The sequence below is a fragment of the Panulirus ornatus genome, chromosome 56 (genome assembly GCF_036320965.1).
Source record: "Panulirus ornatus isolate Po-2019 chromosome 56, ASM3632096v1, whole genome shotgun sequence".
Lineage (NCBI taxonomy): Eukaryota > Metazoa > Arthropoda > Malacostraca > Decapoda > Palinuridae > Panulirus > Panulirus ornatus.
Window position 1 is genome coordinate 16232567 of NC_092279.1, and position 26213 is coordinate 16258779.

Consider the following 26213-nt stretch of genomic DNA (forward strand, 5'->3'; position numbering starts at 1 on the left):
ATATATATATATATATATATATATATATATATATATATATATATATATATATATTTGAAACATGGTGTGTATTATGATATTTTGTCCTGCATCTCATCTGAATTACGTAAAGTAATTTACGGTGATCAGCTAATTACCTTACATTACATCAATATTACATATTCAGAAAGCAAAAAGAGACAACTAGGTCTGCACCGTACCAGAGATCTTGGATCATCTTGAAACTTGGATAACTTAATGGAAGTCCCTACAAATTCGTTTTTAAAACATAAAGACTTTTCTTGATGGCTGGACGTCATCAAATAAGAAATATAAGAAACGAAAATGATTTGGATTAGGGGAAGGTGAGTCAAATACACGTTCCTTATAAATGAATGTGCTTCCTGTGAAGCTCAATGATCAGTGTGCACAGCACACAACTTGACCACCTATCTTACAACTGCAGAACGATCGTCTTGTTTTGTGAAACCTAAGCTGTCAATTGTACTCCACACCATGTAGAGGATATCATTATCTATAAAGTAAGCTACCGGACGGAAAAAAACATAGTACACATTAATAAAGACTTTTCCTCTCTTCTTTCCTTGGGCACGTTACCGACTATAAAATGTAATAGAGGGAGGACATGAACAGCATTTAGTGGTAGTTTAAAAACTACCGTGTTTCTATCATCAGATGAATTTCTTTGAATAAAAAAACTATGGCAGATATATCTATATTAAGTAGGTATCATTATCATTTCTTAAACTGCAGTTTTATAGGCACATGGGTCCAATGAAAGTGTAGTAATAGAGGATACAGGAAGAATCATATCTATTGAATATTATTATGCATCACAGTATTATATATCAGTATATCATATAATGTGAATAATACGATACAAAAATAAAAAATTGTCAAGCTGATAAATGCCTCGATGTGTATCTCCTACGCAAATAGGTATCGAATGTCGTCTGCTGGAGGATATTATAGATAATCAGTCATCTAGGGTACGAAGAATCTGAATCCTCTGGTTGCAGTCAAGAAATCTTAGTTTATCCTTAAAATACTATTAAATACTATATTTGTACGATCGAATTGCAGTAAGATATAAGCTGTACACAAGTAATGGTCTTTATTCAAATGTGAAGTAAACAGAAATGAGCTGATTGAAACTGTCAAAATTGGATGATGAGTTGGCATGTGCATGGATACCATATGTGAGCCCCTTGAGAAAAGACAGCAGAGTCCAGCTTTATTTGGTTTAGCAGTAGATCACTTTAGTACAAAATGAACATAGGAGAGGTGAGATGAATTGCAATGAAATAGGTTTTGGGGCTAAGTGTTAAGTGATTTTAATACTGGTCACAGTTGGTAATGGGGTCTTAGTGGAACTTTGATATTGTTCACACTAACCACAGTTGTTATACTTGGATCTTTTACTTTATAGACTTAATCATATTTTAAGCTGGTGTCTCTTGGCTGTAAGGGTAACTAGGATTAATATTTTATAGTGTTTCCTGATATACTAACAATCTGTTATCCAATAAAGTTATGGGTAATATGGAGTTTAGGTTTAGCCACTTGGTGCTGCTAACTTTGGATACTGGGTGATATTGTTTTGCAGGCAAGCCAAACTTCAGCTTAGGTCATTGGATGTGAAATGACCGTTTTATATTGCTGGTGTGCACAGAATCTAGTAACAGTTGCAGCGCATGATTTACAGCATATTTTAAAGTATGATGTTAAATAAGGTGCAGAAATCATGTATATAGGGGGAAAACATCTGGATGACAATAACTACAGTTGATAATATACTTTTTAGATATGGACAAAGCCCATAAGAATCTCACAAAACCTCATATAGTGACTTAATTGATTGTAGTGATTTGCCAGAATCATATGTTTTCTCCAGTATTGCATCGTCACTTTGATGTATCATCTGCTTGTTAATATATAGCCCCATACTAGTACAATTCCATGTGTGTGAATGGTATATTTTGATAAGAATATCAAACAATAAGATAAATTCTGACTATTAGTTAGGCTGAATGAAGTTTTCATTGGTTATGCTGATTTTTTACAATTTTCTTGAAATAATACTTTCACTATATTCTAAAACATTCTGTATGAAAGAAAAGATACACTGCTCATATGAGGGTATTTTTGGAACTACAACAAACTATGTTAAGCACTCGAACATAAGCAGTTATTTCCCAAAGCTAGTCTTGATGCAGAGTGAAGTTAGACTTTTGCTTGCAGTGTTCAATCCCTAAATGTCAGGTATGATTTGAAAATTCCATTCAAGAGTGCAAGAAAATGAAAATAAAAAGACTCTCTGAACTGAATATAATTTCAAAAGTAACAAATTAGGCAGTTACATCATTACCATTTTGTTGGCTTGGTTGAGGTTTTTCATGTTAAGGCTCCAGTTATGGACAAAAGTCCACATCAAGGGTGGGCCTTAATTGAACTATAGAGAGAATTATGAAACAGAAAAAGAAAAAGCAAGGGAAAGTATTTATGAATTTTTGAGAAAGTGAAAAACCTGTCTTTTGAATTGAGCCATGGCATGATTATTGGGAAAGACATGAGAGGGGTAGAGAGTTACAAAGCTTCAACGTGTAGGGAAAGAAGCAGGTATCAAAACAGCCCTCCCTTGAGTTGCTGATGGCCACACAATAATTATGACACAGCAGTATCCCAGGTATTGTGTGGTCTAACTAGTGGTGTGGGCACACAAGGAGCCAGCTCTCAGAAGCAAAAGCCATTTCCCCATTAATGAGTTAGTACTTTGAATAGACAAAAAAAGGCCTCTTTCAATCATATTTATTTCTGGGTGCCATGTTGATACACCAAAACCACATCCACAACCAGGTCCCAGAGACATTTCCTTGGTTTCCCCAAGCTTCCTCATGTGCCGTGGTTCAGTCCATTATTAGCACATCATCTGTTTAGTGCATCACTCTGATTCACTTTATCTCCAGCATGCTTTTCACTTTTTTCCATGTTCAGGCCCCAAGCCCAGAAAATCTTTTTCACTCCATCCTTTCATCTCCAGTTTGGTCTTCACCTTCTCCTTGTCACATCCATTTCTGACATATATTCTCTTTGTCAACTTCTCCTCACTCATGCTCTCCATATGTCTAAACTATTTTAGCACCCCCTCTTCAGCTCTCTTACCATACTCTTCTTATACCTCACCTTTCTCTCACTTATTTACTTGCTTGCTTGCATACTTGATCAACCTACTTATTATTCGAAGACATTTCATTTCCAACACATCCACCCTCTTCCATGCATTCCTCCTGTCTGATATGACTCATAGTAATGGATACATAATTGTAGGCAAATGTTTTACCTCTGAGTGAGCCTGTGGGCTGAAGCTTCAAACAGCTTGGTCAACTAAAGGCCCTGCCTATACCGAGCCTGGGCTGTGAGGGTAGAAAACCCCTGAAGACTTCAACATGTATTCACCATATCATTCAAAGTATCTTTTGGTTTTCCCCTTCTCCTTGTTTCCTTTTCTTCTGATATATATATACAGTTTTACTCAGCCACTTGTCACTCATCTTTTCCATATGTCCAAACCATTTTTTCACACCCTCCTCACTGCACGGTGTCCTTATTCACTTCATTTCCAACACATCCACCCTTCTCCGTACATCCTTATCTAAGTGCTACACTGCACGTTCATACAACATTGTCGGGACTACTATAATATGAAATACCTATCTTTGCCCTCATAGACAGTGATCTTTCTTTCTACACACTCCTCAATGTATCCAAGACCTCAGCACCTCATCCACCCTATGGCTTACTTCATCTTTCATGATTCCATAGGCTGCAATGATGGAGGCAAGTGTGAAAGGGATGTGTGAGAGAAGTAATGAAAGTGACAGTTGAGATAAGAGACCTGTTGGCAGACATACCATAGAAGAGTGGACCAAGAATAACATAAGGAGAGAGTTATAGAAACCAGGGAGGTGGAAGGATTTTAGAGAGGCAGTGTTTAAGCATGCAGGGGAAGTGTGCGACATTTCCAACGTGGGATATATAAGGATGAGATAATGCTCTGATTGGTGGAATAAGAAAGTTAAATTGATAGTGGGAAATGAAAGGGAAGTGTGTGGATGGTACTTACAATGAAGGAATGAAAGCAGCAGGAGGTCAAGAAAAAGAACCAGGAGGTGAAAAAGAGGGCTGTTGAAACATAGGATGAGATATTATCAAGGAATCAGAGTGATTAAGATGAGTTTAGAGGTGAGTTGTGCGAGGAAAACAAGAGAACATATTGGGGGTGGCAATAAGGAGAATAGATGAAGAAGCAGTAGCAGGCAGAGAAAATTAAAAGAAGAGTTTGTGAGTATTCTAAAATTGCTGAATGTTTTGAAATATGGTATCAGAAATAAGAGACTTAAATTACAGGAAAAGGCTGAAGTTAGTAAATTTGCTCACCTTGGAAGACAGAAGAGAGGGGTGACTTGATCACCATCTATTAGGTTTTAAACATTGATGATGCGAACATTGAATGGTCTTTCAAGGTGTAGGGCTAGAGCAACCACAGGACATGACATAAATTAACCAAGAAGCTTGTTAAATTGATTGAGGACATGGTTAATGCAGAAAGCAAACAAAAATTTAAGAAGCTGTATGATACACCCACCCCTCGTTTTATGAGGGGATTATGTTGTGCGAAAGCTTAGCGTAAAGAGAAATTACATTGAGTGAACTAATAAACGTGCAGAGAAAAATTGGATTTGTGCAGTGGTGTGAGATGAACTGTCCCAAATGTATTTTAAACTAAATTTTCATCATATTAGTACATTACGAATTAACACAAAGATTAACATAAATGTTATTTGATAGATTTAGGACATTATTTCTGCTGGTTCTGGGGTAGATGTTACTGGATGTTTGGATGCCATAATAACAAACAAGGACAACAGATTGCAGGAAAATCACAGTAGCAAGTATATCTAAATTGAACGAGTAGCTCAGATCTGCTCATGTGATGAACTGACATAGGAAAGACATGTAGAATTTAATTCTTAGAAAAACTTTTTCTTTCAGCATTTTCCTGTCAGCAACTGTTTAGTTTTCTTACCTTACCCTGCCTTCCCCTCTCTATAAAAGAATAGAAAAAAATTTTCATTGATGGTGTCCTCCTCTAATTTGATGTGTGATTTATGAATGCTGGGTTGATGAGCTGGTAGGTCCTCCAGAGCTACAGGGTCAGTGATATCATCACTTTGGTGGTCTCTTGAGTTGGTTAAATGCATGCCCAAGATGAGTGAGCTTCTGCTAACTGCAGTAGATAGTGGCAGTTTGGGAAAGCTAGTGCTACTTCATCAGTTGGATAGTGTTTTAAATGTTACTAAGAGCCTAAATATCCAAGAGATACCTCATTACTCCTGGGATGGCACCTTGGAGAGAAAAGGTTTTTGAATCTTCAAAATGTTCAGTTTTTGTTTTTCAGGTTGAGAGAGGTTTGTGCAGTCTTATATTTATGAATGTATATTTTTGTGAAGAAAACTTTTTGTATAAAACTTTTTGTTTCATTGTTTGTGGGTAACTGAAATTAAAAGTTGTCTGGTACATAGGGAATTGAAATCTGACTGTTTTGTAATTTTTATCAAATTGCATAGATCTTGATGTATTAAAAGGATTGCATTTATAATGTTTTTTATTCAAAGACTTCATCCATGGCAAACCAAACAATTTTATCATTTTTTTATAGTGGCAGAGTAGGCATATTTATTCATTTTCTCCCTCCTACTTAAACATCTTGATTTCACAGCACATTATCTTTATACTACAAACATATTACTGGTTAGACATGTGATGCTTTAATCCTTAATGTGATTTACAAAATAATGCTAGCGTGATGGCTAGTCTGAGTCCAGATACTGTTTACAGCTGGAGCTATATCTAGAATATCTTAAGCCTTGAGCTAGGCTTCTTTGGTTGGACACACCATGAAGAGTGAACGTCAGGAAGAGGAGCATAGACTTGAGGTTAGTTAGGCATCTGACATAAACTTAAGAATTGGTCTTGATTTATTTCTGTTTATGCATGATTTGTATATCAGTTTATAATTCATGAAGTTAACTTTATACTGTACTGAACTTAATTTATGTATATTCTCCATCTGTTTATCTGCTCATTACTAATACTCCAATTTGAATTTGATTAGGTAAATCAGGTAATTACATTCTGTGCAGCATCACTCACACACTTCCTCAACCCATGCCTAGAGTGTTAAGGTGAAATATAGACTTCCTAACTTGTGAAAATGTTTCTTACTTTTGACTTTGCACATTAAACTGATTGTCATTTGAGACCAAGTTTTCTATTCGTTCCACTTCCATATGCAAAGTTCTTCCTCCACATCCAGTCCTGAATAATTTTCATAACATCTTCATCTGATGTATCTCTAGTATTGGTCAATTACCTTACTGCATGTGTTCATTTCTTATGTATTATATCTCTCCTCGTTTCAACTTCTGCTAACAACATTGTACATTCTTGACTAGCTTGTCTGCCATACTTTCTATATGACTGTACCATCCTAAAAGACCCATTTTTGCTCCTTTCTGATAACATATGTGCAGCACATAACCTTCTCATCTTCACACTCATTCTACCTTTCATCTTCACTCCTAATATACTACTCAAATTTTCCATTTATAGTTCTTTTACAGTTGACCTTTCCTGATCTAAATAGATGGGATATCACACCCATAGAATAACAGTGGGATGAGGGCTCATTACTGAAAACTTTTGTACCCTGTATGCTTTAACTTTTCCTAATACCAGATGGTTCATTGCACTCTCAGTATATCTACTTTTAACTTCAGTTTTCCCTTTATCAACTAAATAAACTTTATTCCTAAAAAATTAAGCTCACCATAACTTTAAGTTCTTCATCATGCACACTGATATCATAGCCTGACCTCCCTTCCTTTTCATAAAACGTATATCATACTTTTATTTGCATTCACACTGAGCATCCTACTCCAACATATAGTGAGCCACCATTCTGTTCAGTTAATCAAATGATTTAACGAACATCACAGAGACTATATGCATACGACAATTATGGCAATATCCACTTTGTTTCTGCATGGTTAAGTATCACTCCAAAATCATCCCATATCATTCTCATCTCACACAGTGTCATGACCTTAAAATCAAAACATTAGATAATCATAATTATATCACATAGTACATTTATTTAAATCTGACAAACCTCCAGTTATTCCCTCGCATACATTTCATATGAAAACTCTAAACAGCATTTAGAAGTTTCTCATGCACATCATGTAGAGTCAATCAGAACTTTCCAGTGCCTTCCTATTCTCTTCATTATAGGCCTCTTGTAAATCCATAAATGTTGCTTTTACCTTCTTGTTCATCAAAACTTTAGTTACCACTTGTCCACCTGCAAAAATACTGTTTACCACACTCTTTTCCATTCTCAAATCCACCTTGTTCCTCATCAACAAGTGATTAATTAATCCTGTTAACATATTCAGTCACTCAATAATCATAAGTTTGCCAGCTGTGCTAAGGACACATTCCTTTATAATTTCATGGTCAATTTTACTCCCCTTTTAATCATGCAGTGGAACAGTTACTGTTATTGTCCAATCATTAGTCATTTGACCACTTTTTCATACTTACTTTCCATATCCACCTCAGTTCTTTAATATCATGTAAATTCCAACATGTTCACTCATGTAAATTCTGCCATGTTCACAGTGTTTTAATGTTATAGAATACATTGATGAATATAAGATAGTCCATTATCCCAGAATGTAAATTTGATACTTGCATTTAGTTATTATTGAGTAGTTTCACTTGTGATATTCCACAAATAGAGGGATGATTTTCTCCTTTTAAATGGATTTTCCTTATAGGATAAAGTTATGAATAATTTGAATGAATGCACATATCTTACAACAATAGTTACACAAAGTGCAGACTAGATGGTGTAGCCGTACCATACATTTAACCCACAATCTGTGCTGCTTCTTGTCCTGCATGCTATGTGTATCAACTTAAAGAGAGAGCTTTTGATTGCATGATTCAGGATTCACTAAAGTCAATACATATATTGTACCCCAGTGAATCAGTGCTTCTGCACAAAACACAGCCTTGAGCTGTCCCAGCTGCTGTGCTGGACCGTGGTGTATACCCAAACATTTTATATAATCACATTGATTAAATTTTGTGTATGGAAGTTTAGAGTATACAAAACTAACTACAATATGAGAGTTCATCATATTTGATTTCTTTTTTACCATTTTTATAGGAATAAACTACAAATAACGGTATGTCCTACTGTAAGAGATTTAAAGAATAATGGATCATTTCTTTATTGTTGTTACAAAATTATTAAAGGCATATAGAAATTATCTCTGGGGATAGGGGAGAAAGAATACTTCCTATGTATTCCTTGTGTGTCGTAGAAGGCAACTAAAAGGGGTAGGAGCAAGGGGGCTGGAAATTCTTCTCGCCAGTTTTTACTTTTCCAGAAGAAGGAACATAGAAGGGGGCTAAGTGAGGATTTTTCCCTCTAAGGCTCAGTCTTCTGTTCTTGGCGCTGCCTCACTAATGTGGGAGATGGCAAATGCTATAAAAAAGAATAATTATAAAACTAGATTTCTTATTGGCTGGTAATTCATTGAATATATGGGAACAAATATGATATAAGGGTGTATTGAAAGTAAAATAATATGCACAAGTAGGAAGAAAAAGAGCAAGTGGTTCTAAGTGAAGATTGGTCTGTGGCAAGGGTTTGTAATGTCACCTATCTTTCTATCCATATCTCTGATATTTGATCTAGTAAGGTGAATTGTCTCTGATTTTGAAACTATTTTTCACATACAAAAACATAAATCAAGAGTATGAAGAACAAATGTTTTATCCCTGGGGATAGGGAGGAAAGAATACTTTCCACATATTCCCTGCATGTTGTAGATGGTGACTAAAAGGGGAGGGAGGGGGGGCTGGATATCCTCCCCTTCCATTTTTTTTTCTCTCCAAAAAAAGGAACAGAGAAGGGGGCCATGTGAGGATATTCCCTCTAAGGCTCAGTCCTTTGTTCACCAGTTAGGACCATACGTCATGAAGTGTAATGACGTGTATCTAGTCCAGCTATATCTGTATGTGGGTTAAGAAACTTATTTGGTCAGTTTGAGCTCAACACTAGAGCACATGATGCGAGGAAGTTGACCTCTACCATAGTCTTCCTCAGAAACCTTTTATTGGAGAAAATTAACAAAAGCAATCTTTAGCCCTTGTTTACTAACTTTATCAATGAGTTCTATAGCTAAGATTTCTTTGATCTACTCTGTGTGCTTCTGGGGACTCATCCCTAAGGAAAGGCAGATTCTAGTGTCTTCAGATTCATCAGTAAGTTTTTTCCACCTTTGGGTTTGATTTTTCTACTTTGCTGTTTTTTTTCTCTCTAAGCCCTTCTCCTTCTTGCAGGTGTGCTGTCATATTTGTGGGACAGAGAACAGAGGACAGAAATTAAGGTTTTTGAATTTGAAAACCTTTCCTCTCTCAGACATTGTCCCCCAAGGAATTTTTGCCCTGCCTTAATTTCCCTCCTTATCTTTGAATAGCCTTTCTCAGTGCCAACTGTGACCACTTTTAGGTTGATGCCTTTTATCTGTGGATTCTGAGCAGCCATCAGTAAGTAGGTTGATGATGTCATCTCCTTGGTGGTTTCTGATAGGCTAAAGGTAGGCCCAAAATGAATGAGCTGCCACTCTAATTGGGAGGATAGTGAAGGATGGGAAGCCAGTGTTTCCACACCAGCAAAACAAAGGGTAGAAGTTCCTAACCCTAGTTTTCCTAAATAGTGTCCTAGAGAGTCTTTCATGCTTACAGGACACTGCTACGAAGAGAAGAGGTTTTTCAGACTTCAAAAATTGCTATTCTTTCTATAGAGGAGACCAATGAACAAGCCTCCATTTTTTCTTCCCATTCTTCCTTTTCATTATCCTAGACTTCCTCTTGTATGCTTTGAGTTTTTGTAGGAATAGATAGTTTGGATGTGTTCACCATGTCTTGATTTGAGCTTGTGATGTAAATCATATTTCTTCAGGGTAGACTATGGCCAGCAATTTTTTACAGTCATTCTTTCCTTCGGGACAGGTAGGGACTACCTGAAGGATGTTATTGGGACTATGCATATTATTCCTAGAGATCTCATCCAATGTCACACTGCATAGCCCACTTCTGTCAAATGATAGCGTATCACCATCACCCAGAGGATGATTATGAAAATGGAAGGAGCTTTTAATGTAATATAGAACTACCTTTTGCACAATGTCTATGTTATTTTGTTTGTTGGTGTATTATTTATGATGTTTAGTGTTCATTAAAGCAGTTTTGGAAGTGTATGTATATTTTTTAGCCTACAGAACCTAATTAATTGAATATGTATGAATATTTTTTGACCTACAGAACCTAAGTAATTACTTCCATTTAAATAACTTAAATGAGAATTTGCAGTCCGATAATTCATAGATGCTTCTGGTACCTAACCTATGAATTATGGTGACTTCTGTGTCCCCTACAAATTTTATTTGGAACAAGTATAAAAACAGAATTACCAATATAGTTATACTTTTTGACTGCAGTTTCTGTTATTTAGATATAAACCTAGATGTAAGTAGAAAAATAATACCCTTCTTAATACAAAAATGTTAATTTCATTATTTTCATTACAGTGATCTAGAAACATAAATCATAATATTCATGTTTCTTGTTGTGCATGCATGTGAAAATATCTCCAACTTGTGTGACTCTGAAACCACCTTTCAATATTCTTCAGCAAATGCCATGCACTACTTTGAACATAATCTTTAATTGAGGATCCCTACATAGAAATGTTATGACACAGAAATTTGCTTATTCAATCCTGCTTTAAGTGTGCCTTATAGAATGTATGTTATGTATTGATTACTGCATGTTTCATTTTCATTATTAGCTTCAAGCAAAATGTTGCTATTCATATTGGATCTTCCCATAGTTAGTGCACATTACCTGGGTTTATGTAATGTTATTTTAATAGTCATTTAAACAATGCAGCTTTCTTCTGTTATTCAGTTTACAGTTGTCTGTAGTGAGGAACTCAGTTTTGCTATTAATTCTTTGATTTTTTATTACCATGCTCAGCAGAGGGATATGGGCTTTCAAAGATACTATTAGACAAGCATTTTTACTTTGAATTTGATAATCAGAAAAATAATACTACTTATGAAAATTTCATGCAAGGTTTCATTATGTAGGTACGGGTAGCAGAGGATCGTGATTTTGAAAGGCTGAAACAGCTTTGTGATCTTCATGATGGCTGGAGTCTGGAATATGATCAACTACCCACAAAAGTTTTCACCAGGCCGACAAAGAATTCAACTTTTCAGATGATCAAGGTAGTCTACACATGTATTGCAGTGTTTGTAAATGTTATAAATTTGCACATGAATAACAGAATTTCATTCACAGATATTCTCTAGTTATCATGTGCGATGCACCAAAACCACACACTCCTATCCACACTCAGGCTCCACAGACATTTCCTTGATTTCCCTAGACCATTTCACATGCTCTGGTTCAGTCCACTGACAGCACGTCAGCCCTTGTACACCTCATTGTTCTAATTCACTGTATCCCATGCATGCTCTATACTCTCCTGTATGTTCAGGCCCTAAGCACTCATAATCTTTGTCATTTCATTCTCCCATCTCCAGTTGGTCTCCCTCTTTTTCTTGTCCCCTCCACTTTTGTCACATTTATGCTCTCTGTCAACCTCTCCTAATTTATTCTATCTAGATGTCCAAACCATTTCAGCACATGTTCTTCAACTATTTCAACCACATTCTTGTTATTACAACACTTTTTTTTATCTTTTTATTAGTTGCAAATGAACCGAGTGGAATAGTAGAAAAGAATACAAACATAAAACTGAAATGTGAATAATTTGGAGAAATTTCTCGATATTCCATTTTTCATTTATCAGCCATGGTACTACTCATTTCCAGTTTCTGATTTCATTAATATAGAACTTAAAATTGTCCACATTTTTTGGTATATAACACTTATTGTGTTGGTTTTTTGTTGGCAAAAAAAACGAGTCGGTTGTATTTTATTAAGAACTAAAATGCACAACTTCATGTCGTCAATTTTTTTTTCCTTTTTTTCTGGTTTTATTTGAAAAGCAATCAGTTTTACATGGAATGAAGTTGGTTTCATAAAAGAAATGAATTAATTGCTGAAAAATCTATCTAGAGAAAAAATACAAATACAGCATAGCTTATCTGCACCAGAAGGTTATATCTGGCCCCATGCTTGGGAAAGGATAATGTTATTAGTAAGATGGTATGCAAGAGAATGAATACTGAACAGTCTGCATTGCACTCCATTCAGTTGAACATGATAATGGAAAACATCTGAAGATTAAGTTCCTTTCTCCAGTCTGAACTGGTGTCATTATTACTTCTGTTGTTTACCTTGAAACTTTTCTCACGATTTTTATTACATATTCTTTGGCAAACTTTTTGTCCTTGTAAGGGATTAGAAACCTTATATTTTATAGAGTATCAGTTAAATGATGACAGAAATTTGCGGTTGAAAACAATATAATCTGGTTAAATTGCAGCTTTCAGAAAGTTATTCTTTAGTTATGTGTATTTTCTGCCTATGGAAATTTATGATATTTCTCCTCAAACAGGTATGCACTGTTTACAACGACATAGATGCCAGCGTGTTATATGATGTCCTCCATGACCCACAGTACCGCCAAATATGGGACAAGCACATGATTCACTCTATTGATGTTGGCTACCTCAATCCCAATAATGATGTTTCTTACTATGCAAGTAAGTTGTCACAGAAGAACCCCCCTATCCCCTGGGGATAGGGGAGAAAGAATACTTCCCACGTATTCCCTGTGTGTTGCAAAAGGCGATTAAAAAGGGAGAGAGCAGGGGGCTGGAAATCCTCCCCTCCAGTTTTTTACTTTTCCAAAAGAAGGAACAGAAAGAGGGGCCAAGTGAGGTTTTTTCACCCCTTAGGCTCAGTCCCCTGTTCTTCACGCTACCTCGCTAATGCGGGAAATGGCAAATATGTGGAAAAAAGAACCAATAGAATTTAATTTTATGCCCCACTGAAGTTGGTTGATGCATCTATGAAACTGAAGAATAAGTTATTGGTCTAGAGTGCAGTTACTGAAGAATTATTTTGAATAAATACTGTCTTCAGGCATGTCAACCCCTTACTTGCCAAATGCAACCCAAACTGTTTTATTTGATCTTGTGTATTATCAAACACTGTGAAGACAGAATGGGTACATAGAATGTCATTCATGACCCACACTTCTGCCAAATATGAGACAAGCACATGATTCATGTTACTGATGTTGGCTATCACACACCCAAAAATGATGCCTCCTACTGTATAAATAAGTTGTCGGTGAAGGACTTTTATCATTTTCGTAGATATAAAACCAATAGATTTCCATTTTATAAAAGCAGGCATGTCAACCATTTAATAGCCAGATGCATTCCATACTGTATTATTAGCACTTGTGTATTGTTAAAAGCTAAAGACTGAGTAGGTACATAAGTTGCATATGGTCTTTGTGGGTAGTTCTACCAGGGTTGCCTTTTCTCTCTATGGTGATTCATGTCTTTACTGAAATCCATACTGAAGCCAGTATGATATGTTTTACACTCTGAAAGTTAATATTAACCCCCTTCTCCTTTTCCCCTCTACTACTGACACATATATTCTTTTTTCAACCTTTCCAGCTCTTTCTTTGCATATGTCCAGACCATTTAAGGACACCGTCTTCAACTTTCTCAATCACATTCTTATTACCACACCTCGCTCTTGCTCCTTTTGTTACTTATTCAATCAAACTAGCTCACAGCACATATTACCTTCAAGCATTTAATTTCTAACTCCTCCACACATCCTTATCTATAGCCCATGACTCACACCCATACAACATTGTTAGGAATACTATACTTTCATACATACCCATTTTTGCGCTCCCAGATAATGACCTCTCTTTCCATGTATACCTTAGTACTCCAAGAACTTTCATCCCCTCACTTACTTTATGACTCGCTTCCAATTCTATGGTTCCATTCGCTGCCATGTCCACATACGGGTATCTAAAACATTGCCTATTCAAATTTTATCCATTCAAACTCACACAAACTCACATTCCAATTAACCTGCTTCCCTGCTCTACTGTGTATGTAATTTTCAAAAGACTTTTTGGTAAACTTGTTTTCATTTTCTATTTTCAGTTGCCTGTCCAGCACCCCTGAAAAATCGCGATTTTGTTCTGCAGCGATCATGGCTTGATACAGGCAGAGAATTATATGTTTTAAACCATTCTGTGTTCCATCACCAATATCCTCCGAAGAAAGGTTTTGTACGAGGCTTGTCCCACTTGACTGGTAAGTCAGTCTTCTGTTCAGTGAGGTGTGTTATTGATAGTAAAGAGGTGAACATACTAAGTGCCCTGAGTGCCATAGTGTAAATCATTATTGGTGTGTGGGACGGGGATAAGGAGGATGAACCAATGCTCTGGGAACCATTAAAGGCCTGGATGTGAGCTTCTCTTTTTTCAAATCCCTTTTTAATCTTATTGAAAACAGTAAAGTGAAAACTTCATCCTCACTTCCTCATCAATACATGATGCACTACATGCATTGCAAAAGATGCCACATGGCTGCTCCTATCTGCTTGTCTATAACTTCTGCTATCACCTGGGGAATACTTGGGGTTGTGGATGAGCCAGGTAAGTCACAGCACCAGGTAACTGCAAAGCAGTGAGGTCGCTTTAACAAAATCGATTCTATCTGTGTATTGCCTGTAACCTGCCATCTAACTTAAAATCAGCAGCATAATTGGGCATATGCTTCATACATACAGTATATGTGCTTTACTATTTTCCCTGATAATTGTTGGTTAGTTGGGGTCAAAGCTTGTCAATTGTCAGGCTTATGGCTGCACATTGTAAAGTTATAACCACCAGTTGAATACTCTTGAGCACATTTTTCAGGTACTCAAGATAATTCTGAGATTAAACACACCATCATTGCTTGTATGACCATTGCTAATTGTAATTTTGTGATTCTAATAAGTAGCTTGAAAATTGTAATCATTCCATTGCTAACTTATGCATATACCTTGATAGGCAGACATTGTCAGATAGCAGTGAGTTTTAAGTGCTTATTTCTAGAAATGTACCTTGGTCTTCATATTTGGTAATGATAAAGAGAAATGAGAGGTGTGCAGTTGATTTGGAGATGTGCAAGCAAAAGTGGCAGGAGGCCAAGAGCTGAAAGAGCAAATGAGAGTTAGGGTTAGAGTATCAGCAAAAGTCAGGGAGAATAGAAAGAAGTTTTGAACGGAGGTTAACAGTATGAGAAAAAACAAAAAAAAAATGGGAACATTGGTGAAGGTAGCAAATGGGGAAGTGGTAACAGGTAGAGATGAATTCAAGAGTAGATGAAAAGAGTACTTTGAAGAATTGCTGAATGTGTTTTATGATAGGGTGGCAGATGTTGTTTATGTAGTTTGGAGAGGTATATAAAGTGAGAGAGTCATGGGAAATGGTTTGGTGAAAAGAGAAGAGGTGAATGCCTTGTGTAAGAGGAAATGTGGCAAGACAACTGGATTGAATTGTATTGCAGTTAGATTTCTTAAGAAAGGGGTTGATGGTGTTGTTCATTGGTTAATTAGGATTTTCGTTGTATTTATGGATCATGCCTGAGGATTTGTGAAATGCCTGCATGATTGTGTAAAGGCATGGTGGATTAAGATGAATGTTTGAATTTTTTTTTTGCCGCTGTCTCCCGCGTTTGCGAGGTAGCGCAAGGAAACAGACGAAAGAAATGGCCCAACCCACCCCCATACACATGTATATACATACGTCCACACACGCAAATATACATACCTACACAGCTTTCCATGGTTTACCCCAGACGCTCCACATGCCTTGATTCAATCCACTGACAGCACGTCAACCCCGGTATACCACATCGCTCCAATTCACTTTATTCCTTGCCCTCCTTTCACCCTCCTGCATGTTCAGGCCCCGATCACACAAAATCTTTTTCACTCCATCTTTCCACCTCCAATTTGGTCTCCCTCTTCTCCTCGTTCCCTCCACCTCCGACACATATATCCTCTTGGTCAATCTTTCCTCACTCATTCTCTCCATGTGACCAAACCATTTCAAAACACCCTCTTCTGCTCTCTCAACCACGCTCTTTTTATTTCCACACATCTCTCTTACCCTTACGTTACTTACTCGATCAAACCACCTCACACCACACATTGTCCTCAAACATCTCATTTCCAGCACATCCATCCTCCTGCACACAACTCTATCCATAGTCCACGCCTCGCAACCATACAACATTGTTGGAACCACTATTCCTTCAAACATACCCATTTTTGCTTTCCGAGATAATGTTCTCGACTTCCACACATTCTTCAAGGCTCCCAGAATTTTCGCCCCCTCCCCCACCCTATGATCCACTTCCGCTTCCATGTTTCCATCCGCTGCCAGATCCACTCCCAGATATCTAAAACACTTCACTTCCTCCAGTTTTTCTCCATTCAAACTCACCTCCCAATTGACTTGACCCTCAACCCTACTGTACCTAATAACCTTGCTCTTATTCACATTTACTCTTGACTTTCTTCTTTCACACACTTTACCAAACTCAGTCACCAGCTTCTGCAGTTTCTCACATGAATCAGCCACCAGCGCTGTATCATCAGCGAACAACAACTGACTCACTTCCCAAGCTCTCTCATCCCCAACAGACTTCATACTTGCCCCTCTTTCCAAAACTCTTGCATTCACCTCCCTAACAACCCCATCCATAAACAAATTAAACAACCATGGAGACATCACACACCCCTGCCGCCGCAAACCTACATTCACTGAGAACCAATCACTTTCCTCTCTTCCTACACGTACACATGCCTTACATCCTCGATAAAAACTTTTCACTGCTTCTAACAACTTTCCTCCCACACCATATATTCTTAATACCTTCCACAGAGCATCTCTATCAACTCTATCATATGCCTTCTCCAGATCCATAAATGCTACATACAAATCCATTTGCTTTTCTAAGTATTTCTCACATAGATTCTTCAAAGCAAACACCTGATCCACACATACTCTACCACTTCTGAAACCACACTGCTCTTCCCCAATCTGATGCTCTGTACATGCCTTCATCCTCTCGATCAATACCCTCCCATATAATTTGCCAGGAATACTCAACAAACTTATACCTCTGTAATTTGAGCACTCACTCTTATCCCCTTTGCCTTTGTACAATGGCACTATGCACGCATTCCGCCAATCCTCAGGCACCTCACCATGAGTCATACATACATTAAATAACCTTACCAACCAGTCAACAATACAGTCACCCCCTTTTTTAATAAATTCCACTGCAATACCATCCAAACCTGCTGCCTTGCCAGCTTTCATCTTCCGCAAAGCTTTTACTACCTCTTCTCTGTTTACCAAATCATTTTCCCTAACCCTCGCACTTTGCACACCACCTCGACCAAAACACCCTATATCTGCCACTCTATCATCAAACACATTCAACAAACCTTCAAAATACTCACTCCATCTCCTTCTCACATCACCACTACTTGTTATCACCTCCCCATTTGCGCCCTTCACTGAAGTTCCCATTTGCTCCCTTGTCTTACGCACTTTATTTACCTCCTTCCAGAACATCTTTTTATTCTCCCTAAAATTTGATGAATTACAGAGGTATAAGCTTATTGAGAGTACTTGGTAAGTTGTTTCTAGAGTGGTGATTGCGAGGTGGTGGCATGCATAGGCCATAAGACTATGGAGGAACAGTGTGGCTTCAAGAATGGTAGAGGGTAAGTGGATCAAGTGTTTGCTTAGATTAATGTGTTTGAGAAATACTAGAGAAAAGAAGGATTTGTATGCAACATTTATGGAACAGGAGAAAGTACATGATAGGATTCATTAAGATATATTGCAGATGGTGTTATATGGTGTGAGAGAAAAGCTGACAGAAGCATGAGGGAATTTTCATCAAGAGAGTGAGATGTGTGTAAGTAGGTAGAAAGGAGAGTGAGTGATGCCAGTTGAAGGTTGGTCTGTGGTAGGGGTATGTGATATCACCATGGCTCTTCAGTATGTTTATGCATGGGGTGGTGAGGAAGTGACTTCAAGGCTTTTCCTGCTGTCTGGCAAAGGTGAGATGCTTTGGAGGTGTCTGTTATTGTTTGCTGATGACATGGTGCTGGGTTTCATCAAAGAACTTCTCAATCCAAAGGAATCTACATTTCTTTATGATTGCATATAGTGCAGCCTGAGGCTTTAGGAGCCAATAGAAATGTCTAGGTAACACCTAGCTAGGGTAGGAAAGTAAACTAGTTGTAGTAAAATAAATCTAAACATCCACAACACCAGCCCTTCACCATGCAAACTGATGATACACTGTGGTCTCCCATTCTTTTCTAAAACTGGAGTCTTACTTTTATTTGCATTAATTTTCAACATCATCCTCCTTTCTACATACATATCAAAGTGGCCTATCATTCAAATCAGTTCTCCTTATGCTTTAGCGATCAGCACAGCATCATCTGCATTTAGCAAGTATGGCAACTTTCATTTAGTTATTTTGTGATAAAGTATTACACCTTAATCACCCCACCTTGCTTATATTTCACATAAAATTCATCCATGGAAATATCAGTAACCTTAGTGATATCACAGAGCCTTGATGCATTCCCACATTTATTTGAAACCTCTGATGACACCACTATCTCTTTTATGTACACCACATAGTGTTATCGCTTTCCAGAGAGCTTTCCTAATCTATTTTTCATATCTTTTTTTCCTTTTTGTTCTCTTATCCATGAGAACTCCACACGTTTTTTTTTTTTCTTTCTTCAGAATTTTACTTCTTGCTTAATTAATTGCATGAATCTTGTCCACACCTTCCATCCCAAGACTCACCTTGTTTTTCACCATTTTTTTTATGTTTTTGTACTGGAGGAACTTCCTGATTTAAGATTAGTTGGGAAGGTAGTCATAATTTTCAGTAAAGTTCTTATCATAAGCAATCATTATAGCTAACAGAGTTGGTTCATAGTAGAACCATTTTCAGTTGTTCTTTCTAATGTTTATCTAGGGGTGGCATTGGAAATGGATGAAGGCAGCAAGCTTGAACACGTACATGTGTATATATGTGTATGTATATATAGGGATAGGGGAGAAAGAATACTTCCCATGTATTCCCTGCGTGTCGTAGAAGGCGACTAAAAGGGAAGGGAGCGGGGGGCTGGAAATCCTCCCCTCTCATTTTTTTTAATTTTCCGAAAGAAGGAACAGAGAAGGGGGCCAGGTGAGGATATTCCCTCAAAGGCCCAGTCCTCTGTTCTTAACGCTACCTTGCTATCGCGGGAAATGGCGAATAGTGTGAAAAAAAAAATGTATACGTTGAAATGTATAGGTATGTATATGTGCGTGTGTGGGCATTCATGTTTATACATGTGTATGTGGGTGGGTTGGGCCATTCTTTTTTCTGTTTCCTTGCGCTGCCTTGCTAACACTGGAAATGGAGATTAAGTATAATAAAATAAGTAAATACCATTGCTAACGTTTTTAAGCTTAAGCAAAATTCTTACTAACTTACTGTGCCTTTGTTGTCCTGTAAGATTTTATCCTTAAATTCAAGTGTGTCCATCCATAGGCTACCTGATCCGCCCACTACCTTCTGGTGGATGTTCCTTCAGCTACGTATCTCACTGTGATCCCAGAGGAAAGCTTCCACCTTGGCTTGTCAACAAACTAACTCATGTGCTTGCTCCTAAGGTAAACCTTGGTACTTACTGCCCTATTTGATTATATACTATATTATAATTATGATCTTCCTGAAAATTTCTGTTTTTTATGGAAATGTGTCATTTACAAAATGGCAGTTACTTTTCGTTGCATTTGCTTCCCTTATTTGCATGTTTTGCATGTTTTATCTTCTTCAGGTGCTCATATGGTGGTATTTTGAAGGGAACAGATATCTAAATAGTAAGTATGAGTACCATGTTTATATCCTCACATTTAGAGGTTCAGGATATTTGGTCAGCAGAGCTGATGTTGCTTTTGTGGTCTCCCTTTAGCAGCTAGCTTCTTTTATAGGACTTGGTTGTACGGCTTTTGATAGTACCTGGACAATGTAAGTATAGATAAACCACTAACACTTCATAATAAGTGCTTTCAATGTCTTTCATTTTATTCTCTTAGTTGATATATAGCAGGTGATTAGAAGCTTGAAAATCTCAGATGGCAATCTAAGCATAAATAGCAACGCCTTGCTTAATTTTATGGTTTAGTAATGGAGATTTTTTTTAAGTTAAAGGCTTCAGTCACGGACAAAAGTTGACATCAAGGCTGGGCCTTAATTGAAATAAAGAGAGAATTATTGGGAAAGACATGAAAAGGTAGTGTTCCAAAGCTTCAATGTGTAGGGAAAGAAGCAGTTGTCAAAGCACCCCACCCTTGAGTTACCAATGACCACATAATAATCATGTGACACGGCAGCTTGCCGAGTATTGTGTGGTCTAGCTAGTGGTGGGGGCAAACAAACAGCCAGCTCTCAGTTGCAAAAACTAAAGTTATATCCAAAGAAGAGGGAAAGTGAACCAACATTGTGGCTTAGAGCAAGGGGGTCAAGTTTAGAAGTTAGCCTGGGACAGTTTATAAGTTGGACCACTTTTGACTGGACTCTGTCAAGTAAGGATAGAGATAAAACCACCCCAGATGTGAGAGTAGTTCTCCATACAAGGAGTTTTTAGGAAACCATTTAACCTTTTTTGTTTATCCCGACAAAATATACATATTCTGTTTAAAAATTAATATGTAAGAAAACTATGGTGCTCATCAGAGAGGGAGAGAACACTACAGAGCTGAAAAACTTTCTAAGATAGCCAAGTACATAAACTAGGGCGCTTCATTCCACCACTAGAGTATAGAATTATTCATGGGGTTCTCTGAATTCTGAAATGAAGGAGCTCTGTAGATAAGTGTTGATAGTAGGATACAGAAAGATAGGGTCAGATATAAATATACATGGCTCATCAGAATTCAAAAGGCTGATCTTATTGATTTACTTGCTTGGTTATCTGGCCTACATGGAAAAACAATGGCTTTTATAAAAGATTATATGACGGCCTTTGTTGGCTTTCAAATGGCCGTCAAGGCAACCGTTCAAAAATTGAAATACAGTATTTGGTCACATGTGAGCTTTAATGAGTACCATGAAGTGTAAAAAGTCTTAACCTTGAAAGGTGGCCATTATTTTCCTTTAAGGTCAGGCTGTATCCTCTTTGACCCTGTCTTTGATTCTGAGGCTCCTCATTTATAATTTGTGGCAGATATGGTGCCTGTTTTGAATGAGTGCAGTAAACTAAGAGTAATCTGTAAAGCTGAGATCGCATTCATTGGCTTGAATATGGCCTTTAAGGCCAAGGTTTGGTAGCCTAAAACCTTGCTTAATTATGAAGTACCTACGCTCAGACTTTGAGGCCTTAAAGTGCTCCATGAAGCTGTAGTAACTCTGAATTTTGAAAGGTAGCCTTTGTTGCCAGATCATTGAGCAAAGGGGTATCCCGTTAGTGTACAGGCAAGATCTCACTCTTAATCGATACAAGGCACTCTGGTGATATCTGCTTAAATCTTCAGCATTGTTCTAATCACATGAAATCTGTATAAATTATTCACCATTACATGCCTGACATTGAACCCATGGTTATGTGCCTTAATTCAGCATATAATGTGATAAGTGTGTGTGTGTAAGTGGAATGAGAGGCTTCAGGGCACTTGATCCCTATTATGGATGTGGAAACAACTTTAAATACAGTATATAATTGTTGATTGCTAATTTTTTCCTATCGACTTTCCCCTGCTGCCCAGATCCCTGTTGGCATATTCTTCCTCACATTTTTTCTTGCTGTCATTTTTAATATCTTGTCTCCCTATTTTATCACTGAATAGGTTGCACTTCCTTTTCCAAAACTATACATATTTTCAAATTGGCACTGGAACCTTTCATTTTTTAACTTGGTGTTCCAGGAATATCCCTGCACTTGATTACAAAATATAGATTGAGAACCTATCTAGCTGCAAGTATCTGTGATGAGATATTGCCATGATAGCAGAGCTAGTGTTTAGTACTTTTTTGGATAATATGTTTCTGTTAAACTTTATTTCCTTAATGAGCTATTGTTACATGTGGTAGTGTGCTACTTACGCAGTTCAAAAACTGGCTGAAGTAGATTTATGCTATTTGTTGTGATGACTCCAAATTTATTTCTATAACAGAAATATCAATGCACTTTGGTTGTGTAATGAGTACAACTTATCATACAATGATATCTGTCATGCTAACAAATCTGTTTGTTTTGTTATGTGAATTATTTGAGTTTTCCCATGATGAAAAGGGAAAAGAATCCTTTTTTAAGTACATTTGTCGTTCGTTCTATACAGTATTGGTATTTGAAATTATTTTGCATAAACTCATACTTCTTATATTGTCACTGTAATTAATATTGCATTTCTCAAATAGATTTTTATGTAAATTATATTTCACATGCGTTGACGAGGTATGATATGACTATCATCACAGAGTACACTGATCAGTGAAAGGTAAGTTGGTCTTTAAGGCATATTACAGTTTCTTAGGTAGAAGAGGATTTTCATATTCATATATAGAATGCTATTATAATTTTGACTGGGTTATTAAACAGTTTCTTAATTGCTTCCAGATGGTGAAAACATTACATAAAGCAAGCAGGCAGTACCAAACTTGGAAATCTCACAATAATCCTAATTACAAACCATGGATATATCCTGAGCAGATCAGCTTACCCAGGATAGCCTTTAACCAGGTATCTTATTCTCTTACCAAACAGAAATTTGTGGGGAAAGAAAATAGGTCACAATGTAAGGGCTGGATCAGCATCTGCTTGTAGAAAGGTTGGACATTGCATGATTAATAGAAAGATTTTATATTAGCAGGATAAGTAGGTTAAAGTACAAGAACCAAATTTATACCAGAAAGATAATATAAAGAGATTTGTTTTCGAAGATCATATTTACAAGCACTATAGTGCATTGCATACTTGCCCCTCTCTCCAAAACTCTTGCATTTACCTCCCTAACCACCCCATCTATAAACAAATTAAACAACCATGGAGACAGCATGCACCCCTGCCACAAACTGACATTCACTGGGCACCAATCACTTTCCTCTCTTCCTACTCGTACACATGCCTTACATCCTCGATAAAAACTTTTCACTACTTCTAGCAACTTACCTCCTACACCATATACTCTTAATACCTTTTACAAATCCATCTGTATTTCTAAGTATATTTCTCACATACATTCTTCAAAGCAAACACCTGATCCACACATCCTCTACCACTTCTGAAACCACACTGCTCTTCCCCAATCTGATGCTCTGTACATGCCTATACCCTCTTAATCAATACACTCCAATATAATTTCCCAGGAATACTTAACAAACTTATACCTCTTAATTTGAACACTCACCTTTATCCTCTTTCCCTTTGTACAATGGCACTATGCATACATTCTGCCAATCCTCAGGCACTTCACTACGAACATACATACATTGAATATCCTCACCAACCAGTCAATAAATTCCAGTGCAATACCATCCAAACCTGCTGCCTTGCCGGCTTTCATCTTCCACTAAGCTTTCACTACCTCTTCTCTGTTTATCAAATCATTCTCCCTGACCCTCTCGCTTCGCACACCACCTCAACCAAAACACCTTATATCTGCCACTCTTATCATCAAATACATTAACAAACCTTCAAAATACTCACTCCATCTCCTTCTCTTAACCACTAGTTATTACCTCTCCAGTTAACCCCCTTCACCGATGTTCCCATTTGTTCTCTTGTCTTATGCACTTTATTTACCTCCTTCCAAAAATCTTTTTATTCTCCCTAAAATTTAATGATACTCTCTTACCCCAACTCTCATTTTCCCTCGTTTTCACCTCTTGCACCTTTCTCTTGACACACAAAGTAGGGGACATAATATAAATTTGAGCAAAAACTTATTAAAAAAGATGTAAGGAGGTACTCTTGTGGTGTATGAGTGTTCATTGAATGGAAAAGAATGATTGTATGCATGGTTAATGCAGACAACATACATAAATTTAAGAAGCTGTATGATAGTAGAGAATGTTTAACAGATGGAGCCCCATGATTGTGAAACTCTCTTCCCACACAGCAGATAGGTAATTAAACACACACACACACACACACACTAAATGGGGCAAGAGAACAGATCATCAGTTATGGAGATTCTTTTGCTGTGACCATCCCCTTCAGTGAGGTCCTTAAGGGAATGGGCATTAGAGATACAGGCAGATAGATAGATAGACATATATTAATTTTTTATGTTTAACATCCAGGGGAAACTCTTGTAATTGGCATATTCTCACACCTGTTATTTTCAAGGCTTTGGTAGATGGCAGATGACAAAGCTTCACCTGTTGTCATATAAATACATTTAATTAATCATCTTGTCTCTACTACCATAACACTTGATACCATTACTTATCCTTATCAAAATGGAATTTTATATCTTGCCTTTCTTTTCAACAGTGTACCAAGAGTCCTGCTGATGATGTTGAAGACATTGTGGATGAGTCTCACATTGATGAAAAGGCTCTTGCCCACCTCAGTAATGATGACTACTGAGGATTAATCCTTATAGGGGTCCAAAGAGTGTGATATGGAAGGGAACATTATATTCTTACCAGCATTGATAGTGGAACCCAACTCCCAGAAACCATTTTATTGTCATTTTCTTCATATTGATTGCAGTGGTTGTTGTTAGAATTACTGCATTACATTAAGATGTGAGATACATATCTTCTGATAGATGATGTCAATGAGAGACATGAGAATCTAATTTTGAAGAAACAAAAGAATCTTGCTATTAAGCTTCACTTGATTGTTTTTGTTATTCCTTAAAAGTTTCATATTAATAATGATTTATTTTTGTATGGCATTTATGTGAAATTTACAAATTTTGCTAACTTGCCAATGCAGGAAATGGCAAACAATTATAAAAACAAAAAGTGAAGTTTGTTTGAATGGCATTCATGGTAACAGACTGTAATTATTTTAAGTATTGTGAGCTTTAAATTATTACTATTAGATTTTTTATCAATCTTGTACTTTTTAAGAATCATGAATTTTGAGATATGTTACTCTCACTGAATTTAGAAATATTACTAAGCCACCTGCTAACTTATAGGAAATGGCATATGCATTATAGATGGGTTAATGGTTTTATTTTTTAAGATCTGATGAATGAATTTTGTTATCAGTATTATCAAGGATTGTCTATTTTTTCATTACTGTTTAGCTATTACAAATGTGCGTGATCATTTACGGTATGTAACTTAGATCTAATTTCATTGACCATTTTATGTCATTCCAAGTTATCCCCAGTTAATGATTTTTTTAGATAAGAACTTGTTAAGGGGGACCATATGGGATAATTACTGTACATCAATAAATTTAGACAGAAATATATTCAAAAGGGTGACACAAAAAATTTATCATAGATCAAGAAAAGTATTTAAAGATATTAAACATTTTAAAGAAAACTAAAAGAAAATCACATAAGAACAGAAACACAAAGAAAGGGGTCATTTCCCAATATACAATGTAACTTCAAAGATTATTTGCAAAAAACGGAAATGGTTGGATAAACTCATGCATCTTATTTCCAATGTAGAAAGTGAAATAGAAAAAAAAAGCTTCCTTCATTGTTGACGGTTGTACCAATAAATGTTTTTAGATGTCAGATGAATAAGAACTGGAAAAGAAACAAAGTTCTTTTCCATAGAAATTGATAGTTTGATCAGGTAAGTAATGAAAGGGTAAGAGAGATGTGTGGAAATAAAAATAAAAAGAGTATGGTTGAGAGAGCTGAAAAGGGTGTGTTGAAATGGTTTGGACATATGGAGAGAATGAGTGAGGAAAGATTGACAAAGAGAATATATGTGTCATAGGTTGAAGGAACAAGAAGTTGGAGACCAAATTGGAGGTGGAGGGATGGAGTGAAAAAGATTTTG

At 36.8% G+C, this 26213-nt stretch overlaps 1 protein-coding gene across 2 annotated transcripts; it reads left to right on the forward strand.

Annotated features, from left to right (window-relative positions):
• Positions 1–1118: 1118 nt before the first annotated feature.
• Positions 1119–25970, forward strand: LOC139765946 (START domain-containing protein 10-like). 2 transcript variants are annotated; one of them, XM_071693946.1, is made up of 8 exons: positions 1127–1284; positions 5899–5996; positions 11289–11429; positions 12728–12875; positions 14313–14465; positions 19785–19906; positions 22852–22974; positions 24730–25690. In XM_071693946.1, the coding sequence occupies exons 2-8, from the start codon at positions 5958–5960 to the stop codon at positions 24823–24825; spliced, it is 822 nt and encodes a 273-aa protein (XP_071550047.1). In that variant the 5' UTR covers positions 1127–1284; positions 5899–5957; the 3' UTR covers positions 24826–25690. The 2 variants fall into 2 exon arrangements, with proteins under 2 accessions (XP_071550048.1, XP_071550047.1); XM_071693947.1 differs by lacking the exon at positions 5899–5996 and having other exon boundaries at positions 1119–1284; positions 24730–25970.
• The last annotated feature ends 243 nt before the right edge of the window (positions 25971–26213 follow it).